We start from the raw sequence: 20,806 nt of genomic DNA, 5'->3' as shown, positions 1-20,806 counted from the left end.
CCCCTTGTCATTGGCAGCCGGGAGGGGACGGCGGAGGCGACCATGTCTTGCTGTGGGGGCGGCGCGGGGGTTGCAGCTGCTCGGGGCCTGGGCCGCCTCCTCCTGCTCCGTGAGTGACTGACTGGCTGGCTGGGCTGCCCCTACTTGTCACGTGACCTGACCCCCCCAGGGTGGGGGTCACTGCGCCCCTCCCTCCAGGGTCGGGGCTGTGCAAGGTTACTCGCGAGTAGGCCCATTGAAAGCAATGGGAGAGGCTGGACACCTGGGGATGCTGCTGGCCTGCTTGCCTGAGAGCCTCGCTGGCAGGGCCAGGAGGAGGAGGCTCTGCTTCCCCTCGTGCAGTGGGACCTCCCTGCGAGGAAGGGCCAGGCCTTTGAGTAGTGGGCCTGTGGAACTCCCTGCCACATGAAGCTGGACTGGATGGATCTCTCGCCTGAGTCAACAGGGCTCTTCTTATGTCCTCATGCATGTATAGCCTGTGGAACTCTTTGCCACAGGGAGCAGGACTAGATGAGCCCTCGGCCTGATCCAGCAGGGCTCTTCCTATGCCCTCATGCATATATAGCCTGTGGAACCCCTTACCACAGGAAGCTGGGCTAGATGGGCCTTTGGCCTGAGCCAGCAGCCAGGCTCTTCCTAGGTCCTTATGCATGTGATTAGCCTGTGGAACTCCTTGACACAGGAAGTTGGGCTAGATGAGCCCTCGGCCTGATCCAGCAAGGCTCTGTTCTTATGCATGTAATTAGCCATGGAACTCCTTGCCACAGGAAGCTGGACTGTATGGGCCTTTGGTCTGCACCCTTATGACCTCCTTGTTCAGGCATCAGCCCTCCTGCTTTCAAGGGATGAAGCCAGGGTGCAGCTCTCTGGCTGGAGAAGGACCCCATTGAAATCAGCAGTGCTGGTTTCTGAATAGAATCAAGGACTTCAGGACTTAGCTCTGTGTTTACCGATATATGGCCAGAGAGTAGGTCTCTTGTGTGTCATAGGATTTATGTATGGATACACACAGGCATAGGTTAAAGGTGTCCTACTAACCAGGTTCAGAGCTGGCTCATTGAAAACAGTGAAGTCCAAGCAAGCATGGTTAGTTTCTGGATGGAATGTTGACTTGAGAGTCATCCAGTTTAAATGTAACAGGTTATTCCTGAGCAAACACACATACACAGGTTCAGGTCATCAGGTCACCATGCTACGATTGGCAATTAAGTATCTAATTTCAAAAAAGGAGAGCTGTGCAAATCAGTTGCTGTAATAAGGCCTATTAAGGGTACAGTTCTTTATGCTCATGAAAGTATTGTGAGCTTTGTCCATGTTCTGTGTTGCAGGATCTTTTGTCAGTCAATATCCCATGCTTGTGACATAAAACTTAGCTGTGCTTTACCACTGCCCCCCCTGTGCTTCTTTCCACACCTTTCCCAGGATCTTCACTTTATTGGTGGCTCTGTGCAATAAAGGAGCTCTGTGCCCCTTGGTCGACAACCTTCTTCTGTACAGGGGCCAAACATTGGGTCCCTCAATATTAAGAATGCATGCGCATTTATATGCATGTGTGAACCTCCCAATAAGGCCACAGAGCTAAGAAAAAAGAGATGGGTGCAGTGGGAGAGATGCATACCGACACAGAGAATGATGCCTAAAGGAAGCTTCGACCTGCTTATACTGTAAGCTTTACAGAGAGAGAAGTACGAACTTGAATTCTTTTTTTAGGCCCACTGTGGGCTGGGTAGATATATCTTTTTGAGACTATGGGCCGGATGATTTTGGGTGGCAGACCAAATCCAGCCCGCGGGCTGTAGGTTGCCTTCCCCTGCCATATGCAGTACAAGTGCATTGCAGTGCAGAACTAGCTGAGTGTTTACTAGGGCATCTTTCTTGTGGTCCTTTGAGTCCCATGTGGTTGGCATAAGATAGAGAAATTTGATGTCCTGCTTAAAAAAAGCTAGCAGACCGAATCGACTGTACAACAGAGTTTAAGCTGAGCTCTGGTAATGATTTTGCAGCAAATATTCATGTATTCTTGCATCTTCCATGGCAACTGAGGCTTCATTGAATGTGGTCACCTGCTGCTAAAGGATGGGAGGCTGCAGCAGTAAGGGAGACTTTCTTTGCTGGAGGACAGAATAATCTTAACTCTTTATCACTGAGGGCTGGATATGAAAAACAGCATGAACCTCAGGCAGGACTACAACTAACTTGCAGCTGCTATACGCTGGATATTAACACTAATTGCACATAATTCATGGACTTGATAAATAGCCAGCCACAGCTGGTGGACACAGAATCCTTGTTTTCTAATAATCTGTTTTGCGGTACTGTTTTACACCAAGAGCCAAAGTGCCTGCCAGGATTTTACAAATGCCTAAAAAACCATGAGGTTTAAGTAAGATTAATTTGGACTATTTTTAAAAAGCTTTTATGCTCTTGGGCTTTGGAATGTACTTCTATGAACACAAATCCTCAAAACTTAAACTAAATCATCATAGCCATCGAAACAACAAAAATGAGGTTTAAAAATTTGTTTTACAACTTTGTTCCCCTGCTTTTCCCTTTTCCCCTAAAAAAGACCCAAGGCAGCCTGACCTAGATGGCAGGAAGACAGCAGGCTGCAAAAAAGTGCCTTGCAATTGCTATACACAACTACTTAACCATTCTTTAAATTTAAGCCTGGGCTCTTCTTGAGCCTGATCATTGTGGTATGTGACTGCCCCCCCCCCATCATGCTTTATTTAAAACCAAACAGAAAAAGCATTTGGAAGAGAAAACTGTGCATGTTGCTGAGCAATGCATAAAGCCAAGACCATTTGTTCCTTATGCTTTATATGCTGTCTGCACTTATACAAGCATAGTGTAAAAGAAGGGCATCTTGTTTGCAGGAGTGGGATGTTCCTACAGTGCTTTCTATCAAGCAAGCACAAGTTCCAGTGTCCCTGCTACTGGTAGTGTGCTTTTTCAATCCTTTCCCCTAAGGTTCCCATTTTACAGCATGGACAGGTAGTTGCACATGGCCTTTCCAAGGCACTTTTCTGCAGCCCACTCATCTAGAGCAGGATAAACCTAATTCTTGTTGTGTTCATCGTGGTGGTGGGTGATTTAATTGTGTTTCAGGGCATTTGTCTTAGAGAACCACATTTAAGCTGCTCGCAACTTGTCCCTGTCCACAGTAGTAAACTCTTTTTGGGGTATTGCACTCATCACCCAGTTATCATAGCTGTGGATTTTATCCCAAGCCCCACATGCAAGATTACCAGGTTTACCTGGGTGGATTGAGCGCATGGTGCTGTTTGAGTTGTCTTGGCAGCCCTTTCATTTTAGATATGAAGGCAAAGTCCTGTGTCTAGCTCAGTGATTTTCAACCTTTTTCATCTCGCAGCACACTGGCAAGGCACTAAAATGGTCAAGGCACACCATCAGCTTTTTGACAATTGACAAGGCACATTGTGCTGTCAATGGGGGCTCACATCCCGCAGTGGTTCTACTGATAAATGACCCTCTTCCAAAGTCCCGCGGCACACCTGGGGACCATTCACCGCACCCCAGTGTGCCACGGCACAGTGGTTGAAAATAGCTGAACATAAGAACAGCCCCACTGGATCAGGCCATAGGCCCATCTAGTCCAGCTTCCTGTATCTCACAGCGGCCCACCAAATGCCCCAGGGAGCACACCAGATAACAAGAGACCTCATCCTGGTGCCCTCCCTTGCATCTGGCTGGTCTAGCTGAATGCTAATTGGAGAGGAGGCATTTGAACTTGACCATAATTGTTTTATAGCCTGTAAGTGGTGAGAGGCAAAGCACACACATTTGCTGTGAAGCAGTAAAACGAAAGTCAAATGGCACCTTTGTGCATAGTTTAGTTTTTTGTAACCTGTTTTTATTTGCAGTTTCTATGGATAGTTCTGGATCCTGGTTACTGTTTCACATGGAGCTGAAATGGAGAGTGTTGACTCTAGAAAGGACAATACTGGTTGAACACCCTTTATCCGGAATTTATATGGAATATTCCAAAACACAGAACTTTTTTGTGCACCAACTTGACCGTTATTTACTTTTTTGCCTAAAGAAATCACAAATTGTGTTTCATGCACAAGCCTTATTTCATGCAGTTTTTTTAAAAAAAATATTATATAAATTACCTTCATGCCATATGTATAACGGGGTATATGAAACATAAATGTATTTTGTATTTCGACATGGGGCCCCATCCCCAAGATCTCTCATTATGTATATCCAAGCAGTCTATTCGAAAAAACCTGAAATCCAAAATACTTCTTGTCCCAAGCAGTTCAGATAAGGGATGCCCAAGCAGTATGTCTATTGAAACTGTTTCTTTGTAGTCTTATGAACCAATATCAAGTCTCCCACTTTCAAAAAGTTCTGTACTTTCTTGACAAATGGTATAAGGATTAAGGAATGACACACCCTGAGTAAGAAGTTTGTAAGCACTGGTCAGTTTTTTTTCCATGCTGGAATGAGAAAAATAACAGGGCTGATAAGGACCCAGGCCTTAGAATAGCAAATATGTTTGCTGTGTTTGGGGGATGATGAGGCAATGGTACTGACCTTGCCCAAAGTCATAAGATCTTAGGAAGATGGCTGGATTCTGAACCATAGGTACAAAATTTCCAGGAATGTTGGTGTTCCTGGCGATAAAGTCCTAGGCATGAAACTGTTCTTTAAAAAAAGAAGATGTCGACATAGGCTTGTAGCCACATCTAAACCATTTATTCAGCTAAGGGATTTATCTATTTTATGCTATGTAAAGTGCTTTGTGAACTGTTTTGTTGAACAGCCATATATAAATATTCAGCATCCTCCATCACCTTGCACCTCTGTGTTCTATCTCTGTTGTGCGAAAAATACACAGCCTTGTTCTATCTCTGTTGTGTGAAAAATTACAGCTGGTAGGTGGACAGCTGGTAAGATCGTAGGTGGACAAGGAAGAAGGTAGTGGCAGAGATTACTTTTTGGTCTGAAGTATCTTTGCTTCCAGGGTTCGGGCTGCATGTTGTCAGTTCACAATGTTAGTGTGTTTTAACACTGGAATATAGTGTCGCTGCTTAAACCATTTCTACCCAAAGTTGCACGTATGCAACAGGGATCAAATGTGTACACCTGTTGGCTGGGTAGAAATGTGTTAAACTAAATTGCTTTGTACTGGTTTCTGCAAATTGTCATAGTAATTTGTCCTGTGAGTAATTTTGGTCTTCGTTTGTGGAATTAATAATACTGGATGATGCATATAAAGTACTTTACTGTTCTGGTATCCAGTGGGGCTGGAAACCTTGAGACCATTGATTTAATGGCACCTATTTAAATCAAAGCACCTAGCCTTGCTGAATGGTTGATCATGTTGTTTAGACAGGAACCAATCAGTTCTACGAGGGCCCCAAACAATTGCTCGTGGACTGGCAAAAATGTGATTTGGCTTGAACTTTTTGTAGATGCTGGGGAAAATGAAATGATTAATCTTCCCTCTTTTTCTTTCTAGTGCAGAAAAATGGAGTACGGCACTGTTCCTACGCAGCCTCGCGAAAAAATCTTTATATCACTAAGGATACAAAGGTTATTTGTCAGGGCTTTACTGGCAAACAGGTGTGTGTTTGAGTGAGTGACCAACCTATTCCTTGCATTTTTCTCATGGTCTGTCAAACATTGGATATCAAACAAAAGCTTTAGTTGATTAATTGAGATTTGTGTGTGTAGCTGGGGAAAACTTTTATTTACATTGCATGTTCCTATTTTTGAGGCTGTTTTGGTGGTGGTACATTATTGTAATAAAGGATCGAGAGGTGACAAAAGACCTTCCCTACTTTTCGGTCAATGGGAGAGGTGCACTTTGGTTCTTAAAGTTCCACCGTAAAATTGAGTATCTCAAAGGGGTACCTCTATCAACAACCTGACCAGGTGCGTGTATTTGAATAGATTAATGAGTTACATGGCAAGATGGTTAATCAATTAAAACTTCTATTTATCTTGTGGATATGCGGAGGCTTTTGCTCAAATTGAGTAAGTATTGCATAAGAGAATATTTGGCTATTAATTATGCCAAAACTAAAGTTGTAGTTTTTGGGAGAAAGAGAAAAACTCATAGATGGAACCTTGATGGAAAACCTATAGAACAGCTTGGTGCTTTTAGTTGTCTTGGTCTCCATTTTAGTGCTCAACTCTCATGGAAGTACCATTTTAATGCAGTTAATTTGAAAGCAACTCATTCTACTCAATCTTTACTTTGATTTACTAGAGTTCGCGGGGGAAGTTTAATTGCTCCAGCTGTTGAGGTGTTTGCTAAAAAAATAATTCCTCAAATAAACTATGGGGCTGAGGTCTGGGGATATACAAAGTCCCCTATTTTGGAATTGGCCCAGAATTCTTTTATCTGGCCCAGATCTCTTTTATCTGTTCCCCGTGCAACGCCAATTGTATATTTAAGAGCTGAGGTGGGATTGATTTCAATTGAAGCTAGCTGTCATATTGCACTCATTAGGTATTGGTTAAAATTGAACTCCATGAATGATTCCCGCCTTCCAAAGAAATGTTTTTTAGAACAACTTCAAAATCCTTCACAAGAGTCTTGGGCAAATTTGGTTAGACCTATAATGGATGAATATGGACTCATTGTAGAGTCCCTTCCTACTCCTATTACTAATGAAATCAAGAAGTTGCTCAAAGAAAAAATTAGCCTTTATTCTAAGAGGATGGATTTATGTATTATTTCCCAAATGTTATCTGCATTTTGGTTTCATGTTTATAAAACACCTTTTGGTTTGGAAAATTATTTTATAAATTTAACTGCTGCTCTGTTACGAAAAGCAGTTATGGCCCTTCGCTTTCAGTGTATGCCATTGGCCTGGTTGGAGGGGAAATATAATAATGCCCCCTTTTATCAAAGAGTTTGTCTATGTGGACTAGGGGTTATTGATGATATCTTTCACTATTTATTTAGTTGTCCCTTGTATGAACATCCTAGGAATCAATTTCTTGCTGGTATACTTAGACTATTGCATGATAGACCCTTGCCTGTTCAGCTATGCAGTTTGCTTGCGGGTACAGATGTTACTATCACCTGTCAAGTAGCAAAGTTTGCTAAAGCCGCAAAAAAGATCTGTGCAAAACTCCATAAATCTTAAGGATGAGTGCTTTTATTGGTTATTGTTATATATTTTGTTGTTGTTTTTCTTTTAATGTATTGCGACGACCTATGGTTTTAAGCAAATAAATTGAATTGAAATCTATTTATCTGGTTAATATATCTAGTTCTGAAATTTTCTTCAAATTTTAAACCTCAGGGCAAACTAGGAAAAAAAAAAATCCTTTATGTTTGCTTCAAGCAGTGCATAATTTGCCTCTCCTGCAAATGGTGGTGTATTTATAGTCTCCTGTGCTCTGCTTAGTATTTGGAATGCATTTCCATCTTGGTTAGGTGAGAGTCTTAGTACTGAGAACAAGAACATTTCTAGCTAGTTAATTTGTGAATTAGTCCCTTAGAGGTATCTTCTTCATAAGAGGGTTGCAGAATGGCTTATCTGGTCTAGTTCAAGAGCCAGTATACTCCTTCAGAGTAACTGTGTGGTAAAGTTTAGACTGTACCGGTTGAGTCTGCAAGTTGTGGATTGCATGTTTCCCTGTGCCTCCTCTCAAAAAAAATTAAACAAGCCAAGCAGTTCTGTGTTTAGAAATGTAGCACCTCAGAGAAAGGTTCTTCAAACTGTGCTAGATTTTAGAAATTGGAATGGCTTGGATACTGTGCTGTTGCACGGCTTCCATCTCCTTCAGTGGGTTTTGTGCAGAATACTGTCTACTCAGTCCATTTTTCTTCCTAGTTTGCCCTCATTTTTGTTACACATGTCTCTTTCTCTTGCAGGGCACCTTTCACAGTCAACAAGCTTTGGAATATGGTACCAACCTAGTAGGAGGAATCTCGCCAGGCAAAGGGGGCAAAGTTCATTTGGGGCTTCCTGTCTTTAACTCGGTGAAGGAGGTAATATTACCTTAATTCACAAGAATTGGGGGAGGGGGCGAATAATTAATTTGGAACTGTTATTTAAAAAACCTGCGCCCTGATCCAGAGATCTGTCCATTGTATAAGAACATTAGAAGGACGTGAGGGATCAAAGTGTCTGTCTGGTCCCACATCCTGCTGCTTGCGTTAAACATCCAGGTGCCTCTGGGAAGTAATGAAACAGATCTTGCCCTCTCCCTCGGTCACTTCCCAGCAAATTCATTCAGCATTGTACTTCCTCTGTACCTTGAGATAGCCTAGCACCATCAGGATTTAGTTCTTGATCCAGTAACCATGGTGTCTTGGAACAAAGGGATTTATTGAGCATCTGCTGCTTTCTCTGTCATTTCAATGGACTCTCCGTACATGCACTGAAGGTCTTGCACCTGGAGAGAGCAACAGAGTGTGGTGTGGGACAGAACTTCAGAGAGCCCTTAATAGTGCCGTCTTTGCGGGGAATTTGTTGAGTCCTCCGTGTTCTTCTTGAAGAGGAAAAACCATGTTGTGTGACACAGAGCAAGTCCACCTCCCTGATTTGGGATACTGATTGAATTCGAATTCTAGGGAGCGGTTGAGATGACGAGTGTATCCTTATGACATGCTGACTGTTTTAAGAGAATTGTTTGTTTGTCCTAATGTCATTGTGTCTTAGGCGAAAGAGAAAACGGGTGCTACTGCTTCAGCGATATATGTGCCGCCTCCCTTTGCAGCTGCTGCAATCAATGAAGCCATTGATGCCGAAATCTCCCTTGTTGTGTGTATTACAGAAGGTATTCCCCAGCAGGACATGGTGCGCGTGAAACACAGATTGCTACGTCAGGCTAAGACTCGGCTGGTTGGCCCAAACTGTCCAGGCGTTATCAATGTAAGGCACAAGTTTAGTTAAAGCGGTGACTGATATTTCAGATTGTTTCCTTAAAGCAGGGGTGGGAAGACATCAAACTTCTGGGATCTACTTTGTATTCTACTAAACCTTCAAGGTCCACCATCCGCAAGCCTTTGTGGGAGATGGAGCGGTGGGGAGGAGTCAGGTGCAGAATTGAAGCAGAGCTAATTCCTTGATGTCCTGCTTGAACCATACATACAGTTAACCTGTGTATATTAGGTATAAGTTTGTGTCTGAGCGACTACAGATTCTAAAACTGGTCAACACAGCTGCACGGGGACCAAGTCAAAGGCAAACAGTTCCTGCTCCATTTTGACAGGTGAAGAACCTGGAGACTGTGAGAGAAGCAATTAGTACAACCCCACCCATGGCGAGACTTTTTTTAAACTTGTGGTTTTAATGGCTGATTTTTGCTAAAGATGAGTGTCCCTTCTGGTTAATATATTTGCCTCTCTTTGGAGAGATCATCCTAACTTAGTATACCATGCTCTTGGGCAGCAGTGCCTGTGAAGTATATTGTCCCGTAGGTTAGGGAAACCCAGGTTTTTATCCCTGCAGCCAGGTTTTTAGCCCTGCAGCCATGAAATTCACTGGATGTCAAATCATAACTCAGTTATGCCAGGTTTTTAGCCCTGCAGCCATGAAATTCACTGGATGTCAAATCATAACTCAGTTATGCCAGGTTTTCAGCCCTGCAGCCATGAAATTCACTGGATGTCAAATCATAACTCGGTCTACATTTCATCATAATATAATCCCATCATTGTTTTCTAGTTAACAAGTGTTTACCAAGGGAACCTAGATTTTTTTCTGCAGTGAGAAGCTTAGCAATGGTAGACAAGCTTCCTGAGAAACAGCCTTCCCACTGTGGCTGATCTTTCTTTGCAGGATGCAACCCAGGGAGATGGTTTTTGCTTTTCCCTGTTTGTGCAGGTTGACAGTGGGGCCCAGCAGACCTGGCTTTTGCCCCATTGAAATCCTGTGTTTTCTACCCTGTGTTTCTCCCTGTGGCTTTTGCCCCATTGAAACCCTGTGTTTCTACCCTGTGTTTCTCCCTGTGGAGAAACCCTGTGTTTCTCCAGAATTCTTTGCAATGTACAGACATTCCATGGCAAATTGTATAGGGATTTCTAGGTAGACCAGTCAACATTGAAAGCATTCTTTCTGCCAAGGTAGTTTACAATGCGAAATTTTGAACAGTTCTTGCAACAGGGCAGGAAAGTACTTGAAATAAAACTGTAATTCCTCTTGTTTGGTTTCTTTTTTAGCCTGGAGAATGTAAAATTGGTATCATGCCCGGTCACATTCACAAGAAAGGGAGAATTGGTAAGATCTCAAAGTTTATTCAATACATCTTCTGAAAATTGAAAGATTGTTTACCCTATTGTACATTTGACATTGCTCCCTGGTCTTAAAAGACATGCATTGATGTGATGGGGACTCGCGGGATGCGCTGATGTCCCTGCAATGATACATTCTCTTTTATGCTTTGGCAGCTGCTGTAGATAAAGCACATAGGTTATTGCTGAAAAAATTCAGTGGCCATTAAAAAGAATATAATTCATATCCCAGGAATGGTTGTCTTCTGCTGCTAGCTAGGCCCAGTTATGTCTGAGCGAGCCCTGACTCAGCCCTGCCCAAAAACATCTGTTCACATATGGGAGCCGTCATCTTCACTTTGTGGCATGTGACAGGTGTCAGCTGGCTCCTCCTGACGTAAGAATGTGCTTCTGTGGTGATGCAGAGAAGCTGCCACAGCCCACCAAGCAAGGATGGGGGGGGGGGAGAGATGCAAGGCACACAGCCCACGTACCTGACCTTTTCATATAACCTTGAGTGTCTTCCACAATGACTGATAGACGTGATACCCTAACACAGACAGTCTTGTGAAGGGTAGCTGTTGCCCACTGAGAGGGGAAAACCCACAAAGTGCGCAATCCTAACCCACTTTCCAGCACCAAAATAAGGGCAATGTAGCTCTGAGGTAAGGGAACAAACATTCCCTTACTTTGAGGAGGCCTCCGTGAGTGACACCCAACTGCAGGATGCAGCACATGTCCCACTGCAACAGCTATTCCAGAGCTGAAAATTTGGTTAGGATTTGGGCCAAAGGCGACCACTTCTGGAGTGAGCCCAGTTACTGAAGCAAGGTACTGCAGGGTCATCTGGAGAGCCAACCAACCTGACCAGTCCTGGTTGCTCTGCACCTACAAAACCTTCTGGTGTTAGCCAAGAGCAACCTGTGAGGGGCAATAGCTAGGGGTATTTGAAAATGTATTCCCCCCCCCAAAAAAAAGCAGTATTTTGTGTTTTTATTCCAAAAACGTCTTACATTTTTAATTTTACAAAGTTTTAAAAACTAGTAACGACTGGAAAAGTAATAGCTCTCTGCCTTGGTTGGAGAGAAAAAAGAAGGCAGTGAGTTTTCAAAGTGTAATGGTTGGAACAATGTCAACCTTCTCCAGTGTGACTTGGTTTAATAGGCTCCCACTGATGGGAAGTCTTCTTTGTGAGGATGCTTTTTCCAACTGACTTAGAAGTTACCTGTGACCTCTCTTGTGGATCCTTTTGAACCGGTGGGGGGGGGGTGCTCCTGACAGTGTAATGTGTATCTCTTGTATATTGGGTTGTAGGGAACCCATAAGCCTCCCTTGCCACGTGGAGTGTTCCTTTTCATGTAAGGATCATACTGGTTGAATATGATGTCTCTGGGCTAACTGTGTATGTCCTGTTTGACCTATGAGCCAGCTTGTCCATTAATGGGTTGGGTTTGGATCTGCGGTCATTTTGTTTGTCTCCTGCCTCTTTAGGTATCGTGTCAAGATCTGGCACTCTGACATACGAAGCAGTTCATCAAACAACTCAAGTTGGATTGGGCCAGTCCTTCTGCGTTGGTGAGTTTGGGAGAGACTCGGTCAGCGTGTTATTTATTTATTTATTTATTTTTCCACATTTTGATACCGCCCTTCCTCCAAAGAACTCAGGGCGGTGTACACAGCTGCTCCCCTCCTTTTGTCCTCACAACAACCCTGTGAGGTAGGTGAGGTTGAGAGAAAGCGACTGGCCCAAGGTCACCCAGGAAGCTTCATGGCTGAGGGGGAAGATTCGAACCTGGATCTGCCAGGTCTGTCCACCTCTCAAACCACTACACCACCCTGGCTAGAAAATGCAGTATATTATACAAATACGAAATACTGTTTTCCCCCACCCTGCTTAAATTATTTGGAAATGTCCCTTCCCACTTTGCATGTTTGAACAGGGTGGCAAAATGGTGGGAGCCCAAGTATGGGACAAGCTTACTGTTGGTGATCATGCTGCTGGTGGGGTGCTTTAATTCACAGTACGCACTTTCTTGGGAGTAAGCCTAGTTTAACACGTTGGACCCTGCTCCTGAGTAGACATGCATAGGACTGTGCTGTAAATGGCCCATTTGATCTTTTAAACAATTTGGAACCACTGACATACATCATAAGAGACCCTAGAGGCTGATTTATAAATGCCAATGGGATGGCTATAATGGTGACTGTGCGACAGTGCCTCCCCCGCCGTAGCAGCTTGTTTAAGCCTTGGCGTGTATAACCTCATCGTGGCACACAGCCTAATCAAGTGATCCAACAAAAATTGGGTCACAACACACAAGAGACCAGGTTCCTCAGGGAGCACACAAGACCACAAGAGACCTGCATCCTGGTGCCTTCCCTTGCATCTGGCATTCTGAGGTAACCAACTTCTGAAATCAGAAAGTTGTGACTTATAACCTGTGATGGAGTTTTCCTCCAGAAATTTGTCCAATCCCCTTTTAAAGGCATCCAGGCCAGATGCCATCAACACATCCAGTGGCAAGGAGTTCCACAGACCAATTACATGCTGGGTAAAGAAATATCTTCTTTCATCTGTCTTAACTTTCCCAATACTCAATTTTAGTGGATGCTAGGAGAGTTAGGTGGTTGGATGTGTCCCAGACCCATAGTTTGGGAACCACTGATATATGTGCTTATGAATTAAGTACCAAGTTTCTTTCCCCCCCCCCCCTGAAACTGGAAGGGCTGATAATTCATTGGAAACAGACAAAATCTGAAAACCTGAAAGTTACTTAACAACTGATGTTGGTGCTACCAAGTGCAAGACTATTGTCCTTAGGGAAACATTCAATTCAAGATGACAGAAAGTCGGCACCCCCCGATTTGTTCTCCAAAGGCAGTGTGATGCTCTTCACATTCCTCTTTGAATCCCTTCAGGCATCGGAGGGGATCCATTCAATGGGACAAATTTTATCGACTGCCTGGACGTCTTCCTGAAGGACCCTCACACTGATGGGATCATTCTGATAGGCGAGATTGGTGGAAATGCTGAAGAAGATGCTGCCGAGTTCCTTAGAGAAAACAATAAGGCAAGCTTTACACTCCAAAACAAAATTATCTGTGAATATTCTGTGCTTGAATTGGAGCGGGGAGGATACCCTCTTTTGAACACTCACCTCTTAAGTTTCAGCTGCTTAAAAAAATTCCATAGAGTGCTTTTTGCACAGAGAAGGCATCTTCTGCTCACACAAAGGTTATTTTATAGCTCTTGCTAGAGTGCTATACGAGATAAGGGAAGCTGAATCCAGAGCTGTTCTTCCACTTCTTTCCGAAGCATGGAAACGGCAGTAGAATCTGCATGAAGTTCTGCTTGGACTATTCCACAAGAGTCTGCAGCTCGGCAGACTGTTGGCCTTCCTTCAGTGCTTAATGAAAAGAATTAAGAATGAAATTGTAGCCAGGGTAGAGGAGGGTAGGCTTTTTCCTGAGAAGTCTGCTGAGAAAGCTGGATCTTTTTAATTGGAGCAGCAAAATATTTGCTGGTGTTTCATGATCCATATATAATTGCATGGTGCTGGAATCTTACTGCATGTACTCGCCTCATTTTCTCTGCTCAGAATCCTCAGGATGGCGCTTCAGCATTGCCTCTGACAGCTTTCTTGGAAGTCTCTTCCTTGGCTGACCGTGACATTTGCTATAGTCATTGGGGTGGTCGTCTCCCCCTTCTTTTTCTAACCTCATCCTTTTCCTCGCAGGGGCCGAGCGCCAAACCAGTCGTTTCGTTTATAGCCGGAATCACTGCTCCTCCAGGCCGGCGGATGGGCCACGCGGGGGCAATCATTGCTGGTGGTAAAGGTGGAGCTAAAGAGAAGATTGCCGCCCTTCAGAATGCCGGAGTAGTTGTCAGCATGTCTCCCGCTCAGCTGGGCTCCACTATCTACAAGGTTAGCCAAGCGGTTGTGGAACATTCGGAAATGATGGTATTGCTTGTCAGTGAGTGACGAGAACATTGTGGTTCAACCCATGGCCCTCGGGTGGCATGCAGGCTCCCCCATTCCCCTCCCCCAGTCTGGCACTGCAAGTAGGTGAAAATGCTCAGTAGGTGGGTGGGGCCATGCTGGGGAAGGAGCTCTCATGAGGCAGGCAGACTGGCCTTGCGAGAGCTCCCCCAGCATGTTCAGCTCCACTCCAGCTGACACGTGAATCCCTGCCGTGCTCATTTCCGCCTCCTCTCCTCACTTTCTGAGGACTTCAGCAGGCTCACAACGCAGGAGTAATCGGCAGTGATGTCATCACAGCACCACCAATTACTTCCGGGTTGAACTGCATTGGCCCAGCCGGCGGTCACGCAAGGGTCATGTGCCCCCCCCAGCTGCCCAAAATTGAACTGCCCTGAACTAGAATATTGTGGGTGTATCCCATAGTCTCCTGCACATTGTGTTAAAATGTAACAGTCTACTCGCATAAAGATAAAGCCTTTTAATTTACCAAAGTTGCTTAAGGACCTTACAAACTGCCCTGAGCCCAAAGGCGCTGTTGCAGCTCCTTGAACTCAAAGCCAGCTGTCTTTTCTCTAACATACTGCATAGCATCCAGAAGGTCTCTGTACCTCCTAACCACAAAGTTACACCATGACATCAAGAGTAGAGTGTTCTCAAAAGAGTCACACTGGGCAGAGAGGGTCCAGGTCAAGGAAGGAGACTGCAAAAGTGACAAGGTCTGAGCAAGATGGGGAGAGCAGGACCATCAGGAAAAGAGACTTGGCATTTGCACCCTGTTGTATTTATAAGTTCAATGGTAGTGTAAAAGTGAAGGCCTTAGGGATGGACCTCAACAAGTGGGAAACCCTGGCCTCTGAGCGGCCCGCTTGGAGGCAGGCTGTGCAGCATGGCCTTTCCCAGTTGGAAGAGACACTTTGCCAACAGTCTGAGGCTAAGAGGCAAAGAAGGAAGGCCCATAGCCAGGGAGACAGACCAGGGACAGACTGCACTTGCTCCCGGTGTGGAAGGGATTGTCACTCCCGGATTGGCCTTTTCAGCCACACTAGACGCTGTGCCAGAACCACCTTTCAGAGCGCAATACCATAGTCTTTTGAGACTGAAGGTTGCCAATACAATAAGTGTAAACGTATCAAAGGAAATAAAATACAGCAGGCCCTTCTCATTCGTGGTCTCAGCATCAGCTGATTTCAATATCTGCAGATGCCAAGCCTGCGGCTGGAGGGGGTCTCAGAAGACTTTGTACCAGAGACTTCCTGGGACGGATACCCCGCAGTTACTGAAGGCGCACCCTAGGCATGTTTTGATGCAGAGACTCCATTGGCAAACATTTATCCCAATTATGAATCTTCTTTCCTTTTTATCCCTCAAGGAATTTGAGAAGAGGAAAATGCTGTAAGAGGAGGAGGATCTGTTGGAGAATGCCATGGCAGGAATCTTGGCAGAGCTCCTTGCCTCTGCCTCATACTTGGTGCCTGCTGATTTTTCTTGACCTGGATACAACTGACGTCCATTCTGTGAATTCAGCTTTCAGCAGCTCCTTTGTTCAGACATGATTGTACATCAGCGTAAATGAATAAATGTACCACTAAACATGATTTATGTGACACTCTGAAGTTTAGTACTTTTTCTTTCTTTTCTCAAATAATTCTTTAAAGAAATCACTACTTTGCCACTTTAGGGACGCATTTACTTTAAAGCGTTTGGGGTTTTGAAAGCTTATTTTTGATGGGTGATTGGACTTGGATGAAGCCATTCCACAGGCCACTTTCAGTTGGTTGTGTATGGTGGTGGTTCTTACGTGCTTAAGCTCTACACCAGCACCAAAATGTTTGTGTGTCGATGAGAATTGGAAGTTTGTGCATACAGGGACTTTAATATGTGCAGCCTTAATAAAACCATGAATGACTTGCGAGCAATGCAGAGAGTTTTACAGACTGTTGGAAGCATCAGTGCCCCAAGGCCACACTGTGGTGGCCCCTACCTTTGTTCACATTGTGCCCTTGTGTCATTCTTTCTAAAGCCAAGCTTTGCCCACCTGCCTTGGGTGGCTAAAGCTAATTTTTTTTTTGGGGGGGGGGGGGAGAAATAAAAAATTCAAATAAGTCACTTTTACTAGACTTAAGAGAAAAGTTTTCCAAAGAGAATTTCTAGCTGAAGTTTGGGGTCCCACAATTGCATCTAATTCAGGCCTACTGTTGTCTCTGTTTCTTCCAGTATCAAGGCAGCAGAGCTCTTTTCAGTGGCTGGCAGCTACAATTTTTCCCCCCAGAATGCCTCTGTTTGGTGAATGACACCTTTCGGTGTCATGAATGACGCCCAATGTTATTTGGAAGCATTCTGGGAACAACATGACGACTACTTGCTGTATTGAAATGGCTCCCATATTTCCTTCCTGTCCCTGCCCCATTGTAAAAACTGCTTATTTGATCGTCCAATTTTTTTTTTATTATAATATAGGACAAGATCTTCCCCACCCCAGAATTCTGCAGTTGACCTTGAGGCCCAAGGGGTAGTCGTACTCGTATTTCTCTGACAACACCCCTCTGGCCTCTGTGGCAAACGATTTTTGAGAACAACGGGGGGTTTTAAAAGCTGTTTGTGATGTAGATATTGGGGAGAAAAGGGAAAAATGTGAAAGAATAATATATAGTCTTGGTTATGCCTTTGAAGTCAAATTATAATTTGCTGGGGAAAATCTATGTTTATAACTCTTTGTAAAATGCTGACTGAATATGTCCCTTGCTCTTGTATGGTGCTCATTTTATGTGTTTTGAACTACTAATGAGTTGCTACAGAGAGGGGGGGGGAAAGCAAGAGGAAAGACTGCATTTATGGGGAGGGGGTATATTTTCTGCAAATAATTGCTAATGCTTCTCCCTTGACAAGTTTTGCTACTTATAGGCATCAATAAAATACCACACTCCTGACTGAGCCTTATAATGAAATTTGATGAAGTTTCAGTTTGCTTTCATTATAAATGGAAATAAAATCAGCTAAGGGAAAATGAAATGGTGTAGCATCTGTAGCGTGGTGTCGCTTCCAAAGGGAAAATCGACTTTGCTCCAGTGTTGTGTGCTCCAGGATTCACAGACGCACACGACACCAAGTTTATAGCCTATGGCTTTATGGCAGGTATAAAACCAGTAGCAATATGGCTTTCTGCAAAAGTTTTGTATTCAACCTTCTGAAATCCAAACAAAAAGGGAGATCTGCTTTCACGCAAGCAGGGCTCTGCCAAAGACCAACATCTCGCTTCCACCAATGTTTCCACCAGAAGCTCTGCAGAAGCCAGTGTTCAACCAATAATGCTCCCTTGCAGTTTGCACCAGGACTGACCCATGAGGGTCATGAGGCTGCTGTTTCAAGCACCTAGTTGCCCCATACCCCATCTCTGCCTGCCCCCAACATGCCATGGAAATCCGCTCTCTGATCCTATTCTTGTTCACTGTGCACAAGTGGGAAGGAGGCTGGGACAGCTGTAGCCTGCAACTAGTGATTCTGGAAATGGAGCTGCAGGTAGCAGCAACGCAGTGAGCCCAATTGGATTGCTTGTGTTTACGAGTCACAGGCAGGGTCACTCAGCTCATTCTCCTCTTGGCCCACCCAGCAAGGCGGCCTGATGGGGACCACCTCTGCTTGAGCGGAGGGGCATAAGTTCTGCTTCAAGTACAGATGGGTGATGGATACAAAGAGGAGGGGGGCAAATGAATGGAAGTGGGGGGGGAGACAGTGAGATGGGATTGTGGGGCCTGGGACATGGGGGGCCCACTGGGTCACAGGAGGCAGCAGCAGCAGGACCCCTCAAGGTCTGGCCTCAGTAGGGCTGTGGCGGAAGGGGGTTGCATCACCCAGATCCTTCTCCCCACTGTCTGGGACAGTTCCAGGTTGCTTTGGCTCATAGGCTCGCCAGCATCTGTTCAGCCTTCATCCCTGGCCAGGCTGGGCTTTATGCTGGGGAGCAGGCCCCCTTAGGCTCCACCCCTTCCTCCCTGGGAGGATTATAATGCTGCCCACCTGAGCCCTTCATCCCTCTTCTCACCTGTGCCTCTTCCTCCTGCTCTGCTCACCAGCCAGCTTGCAGGGATTACTGCCCCTACCCCTGGGCTAGGCTGGGCTTGCAGACAGTGCTGCCCCCACAGGCTGGTAGGCAAGGGGGCAACAGTGAACCCTAGAGCTTTGGTCAGTCTGTCCAATCGGTCAGGGACATCCTCACGCCGGCGGGGAGGGCAGTCACAAGGCTGCAAGCGATTGACCCGCGGACTCCAGGGAGTAAGCTCCAGCGACCCACGGCCAGGCACTCAGCGGCAAACCTGGCCTGATCCCAAGCCAAGTTCTGGGGCCATGCTTGGTCCCCCATGGTCCCAGTGTCTGGCTCAGGAGCAGGCCAAGGTTGCCACTGAGTGCCTGGCCATGGCTCACTGGAACTTACTCCCTGGAGTCTGTGAGACAATCGCCTCCGGCCTTGATACTACTCTCCCAACAGGTGTGAGGATCTGTCTGTGGCAGCCCTGGGGCTCAGTTTTCCCTGCGAGCTACAGGGGCTAAGGCAGGCTCCCTCCCCCTGCTGCTTGGCCTGAGGACTGACTCCCGGGCGGCTCTGCTCCCAGGTAAGTCAGGGGAAACCTCTAGGGATCATGACTCCCGGAAGGGGATCTGGGGCTTGCACTTCATTGAATGAGGGGCCCCAGGTGGTCGAAGTAGAACTTACTTCTGAGTAGACATGCATAATTTAGTTAGTTGGCAACCTTCAGTCTTGAAAGACTCTGGTATCGTGCTCTGAATGGTTCTGGAACAGCGTCTAGTGTGGCTGAAAAGGCCGATTCGGGAGTGACAATCCCTTCCACACTGGGAGCAAGTGCAGTCTGTCCCTGGTCTGTCTCCCTGGCTATGGGTCTTCCTTCTTTGCTTCTTTGCCTCAGTCTGTTGGCCAAGTGTCTCTTCCAACTGGGAAAGGCCATGCTGCACAGCCTGCCTCCAAGCGGGCCGCTCAGAGGCCAGGGTTTCCCTGTTGAGGTCCACTCCTAAGGCCTTCAGATCCCTCTTGCAGATATCTTTGTATCGCAGCTGTGGTCTACCTGTAGGGCGCTTTCCTTGCACGAGTTCTCCATAGAGGAGATCCTTTGGGATCCGGCCATCATCCATTCTCATGACATGCATATGATTGCAGTCAATATACCTTTGATATTTATTAGGATATTTTTTCTACCCCATCTTCCATTCTTTGCCATTAATTCCAAGAATTGGGGACAAAATGAACTATAACAGGGTATCTTTAAATCTGTAATAATTAGAGAACATTTAGTAGAGATCTATTATTTCTAGAGAAGATATCTGGGTTGCTGTCTTTGTGGTCAGCTGTGGTTGCAGGTGGTCCATTCTCTGCTCAGTCCGATGGGGGGGAAGCATTATCTCAAGCAAGTGCCCCCCATGGATGATCGGAGATGGCGGAGAATGGACTGTTCATAGCCACAGCTGACACGTCATTGTCAGCTACAGACTGTTCTCCACCCTCTCTAGTGGTCTTTGGGGGAGTGCTCACTCAGCGAGATGCTTGAAATGGTCAAAGGTGATCTATCGTGGACCACTTTTCAGGGTCTCACGGACCACAGGTAGAGAACCAGTACTCTAAAGCAGGGGTGTCCAAAGTTTTGGCAGGAGGGCCACATCGTCTCTCTTGACACTGTGTTGGGAGCCGGGGAAGAAAAAGAATTAATTTACATTTCAAATTTGAATAAATTTACATAAATGAATATATCAAAGATGAACTTATATGAATGAATGAAGGTCTTGCAATAGCTCAAGGCTATTGTGAACTTTTAGTTGAAAAGTGGTATATAAATACTGTTAATAATAATAATAATAAAAGGCCTTGTACAAAGCAAGGCTGGCCTTTCCTTTGCTGCCTTTACTGCATCACAGTCATGAAACAGCAAGCAGTGGAGGGAGCCCTCATCCATAGCTCATGCGAGAGGTCAAACCCTAATACTGAGAGCAGTTGCGTCGGGCCAGTGTGGGCTCCAGCAAATCTCCGGAGGGTCAGAGGCTCCTTGGAGACTGGGGGCTCCTTGAGGGTCGCAGGTGGCCCCAGGGCCGGGGTTTGGGCACCCCTGCTCTAGTATAACTTTCAAAGCAGCAACAAGTGACAGGAGAAGACATGATCTAACAGAGTTTGTAATTGGTATTTTTTGTTGTTGGATAGTCGTAATATAATATAGATAAGGAGGTAAAGAAAAAAAGATAAAGAAAATATTTCTTTACTCAGCGTGTGGTTGGTCTGTGGAACTCCTTGCCACAGGATGTGGTGATGGCATCTGGCCTGGACGCCTTTAAAAGGGATTGACAAGTTTCTGGAGGAGGAGTCCATTACGGTTACAGGCCATGATGTGTATGTGCAACCTCCTGATTTTGGAAATGGGCTATGTCGGAATGCCAGATGCAAGGAAGGGCACCAGGATGAGGTCTCTTGTTATCTGGTGCGCTCCCTGGGACATTTGGTGGGCCGCTGTGAGATACAGGAAGCTGGACTAGATGGGCCTATGGCCTGATGCAGTGGGGCTGTTCTTATGTTCTTAACTACAATTCCAGGAGGCCTTGCAGGTCTCTTGTTATCTGGTGT

The 20,806-nt window shown here is 45.5% G+C and overlaps 1 protein-coding gene across 1 annotated transcript; it reads left to right on the top strand.

Annotated features, from left to right (window-relative positions):
• On the top strand, window positions 1-15,803 carry SUCLG1 (succinate-CoA ligase GDP/ADP-forming subunit alpha). Its single transcript, XM_066631987.1, has 9 exons — window positions 1-109; window positions 5,492-5,595; window positions 7,865-7,981; window positions 8,655-8,867; window positions 10,157-10,214; window positions 11,699-11,782; window positions 13,127-13,278; window positions 13,945-14,133; window positions 15,560-15,803. Exons 1-9 carry the CDS (start codon window positions 43-45, stop codon window positions 15,584-15,586), a joined length of 1,011 nt encoding a protein of 336 aa, XP_066488084.1. The 5' UTR covers window positions 1-42; the 3' UTR covers window positions 15,587-15,803.
• Window positions 15,804-20,806: the final 5,003 nt, after the last annotated feature.

The sequence above is a fragment of the Tiliqua scincoides genome, chromosome 6, assembly GCF_035046505.1.
Source record: "Tiliqua scincoides isolate rTilSci1 chromosome 6, rTilSci1.hap2, whole genome shotgun sequence".
NCBI lineage: Eukaryota > Metazoa > Chordata > Lepidosauria > Squamata > Scincidae > Tiliqua > Tiliqua scincoides.
This window is presented reverse-complemented; position numbering and strand designations above follow the sequence as displayed.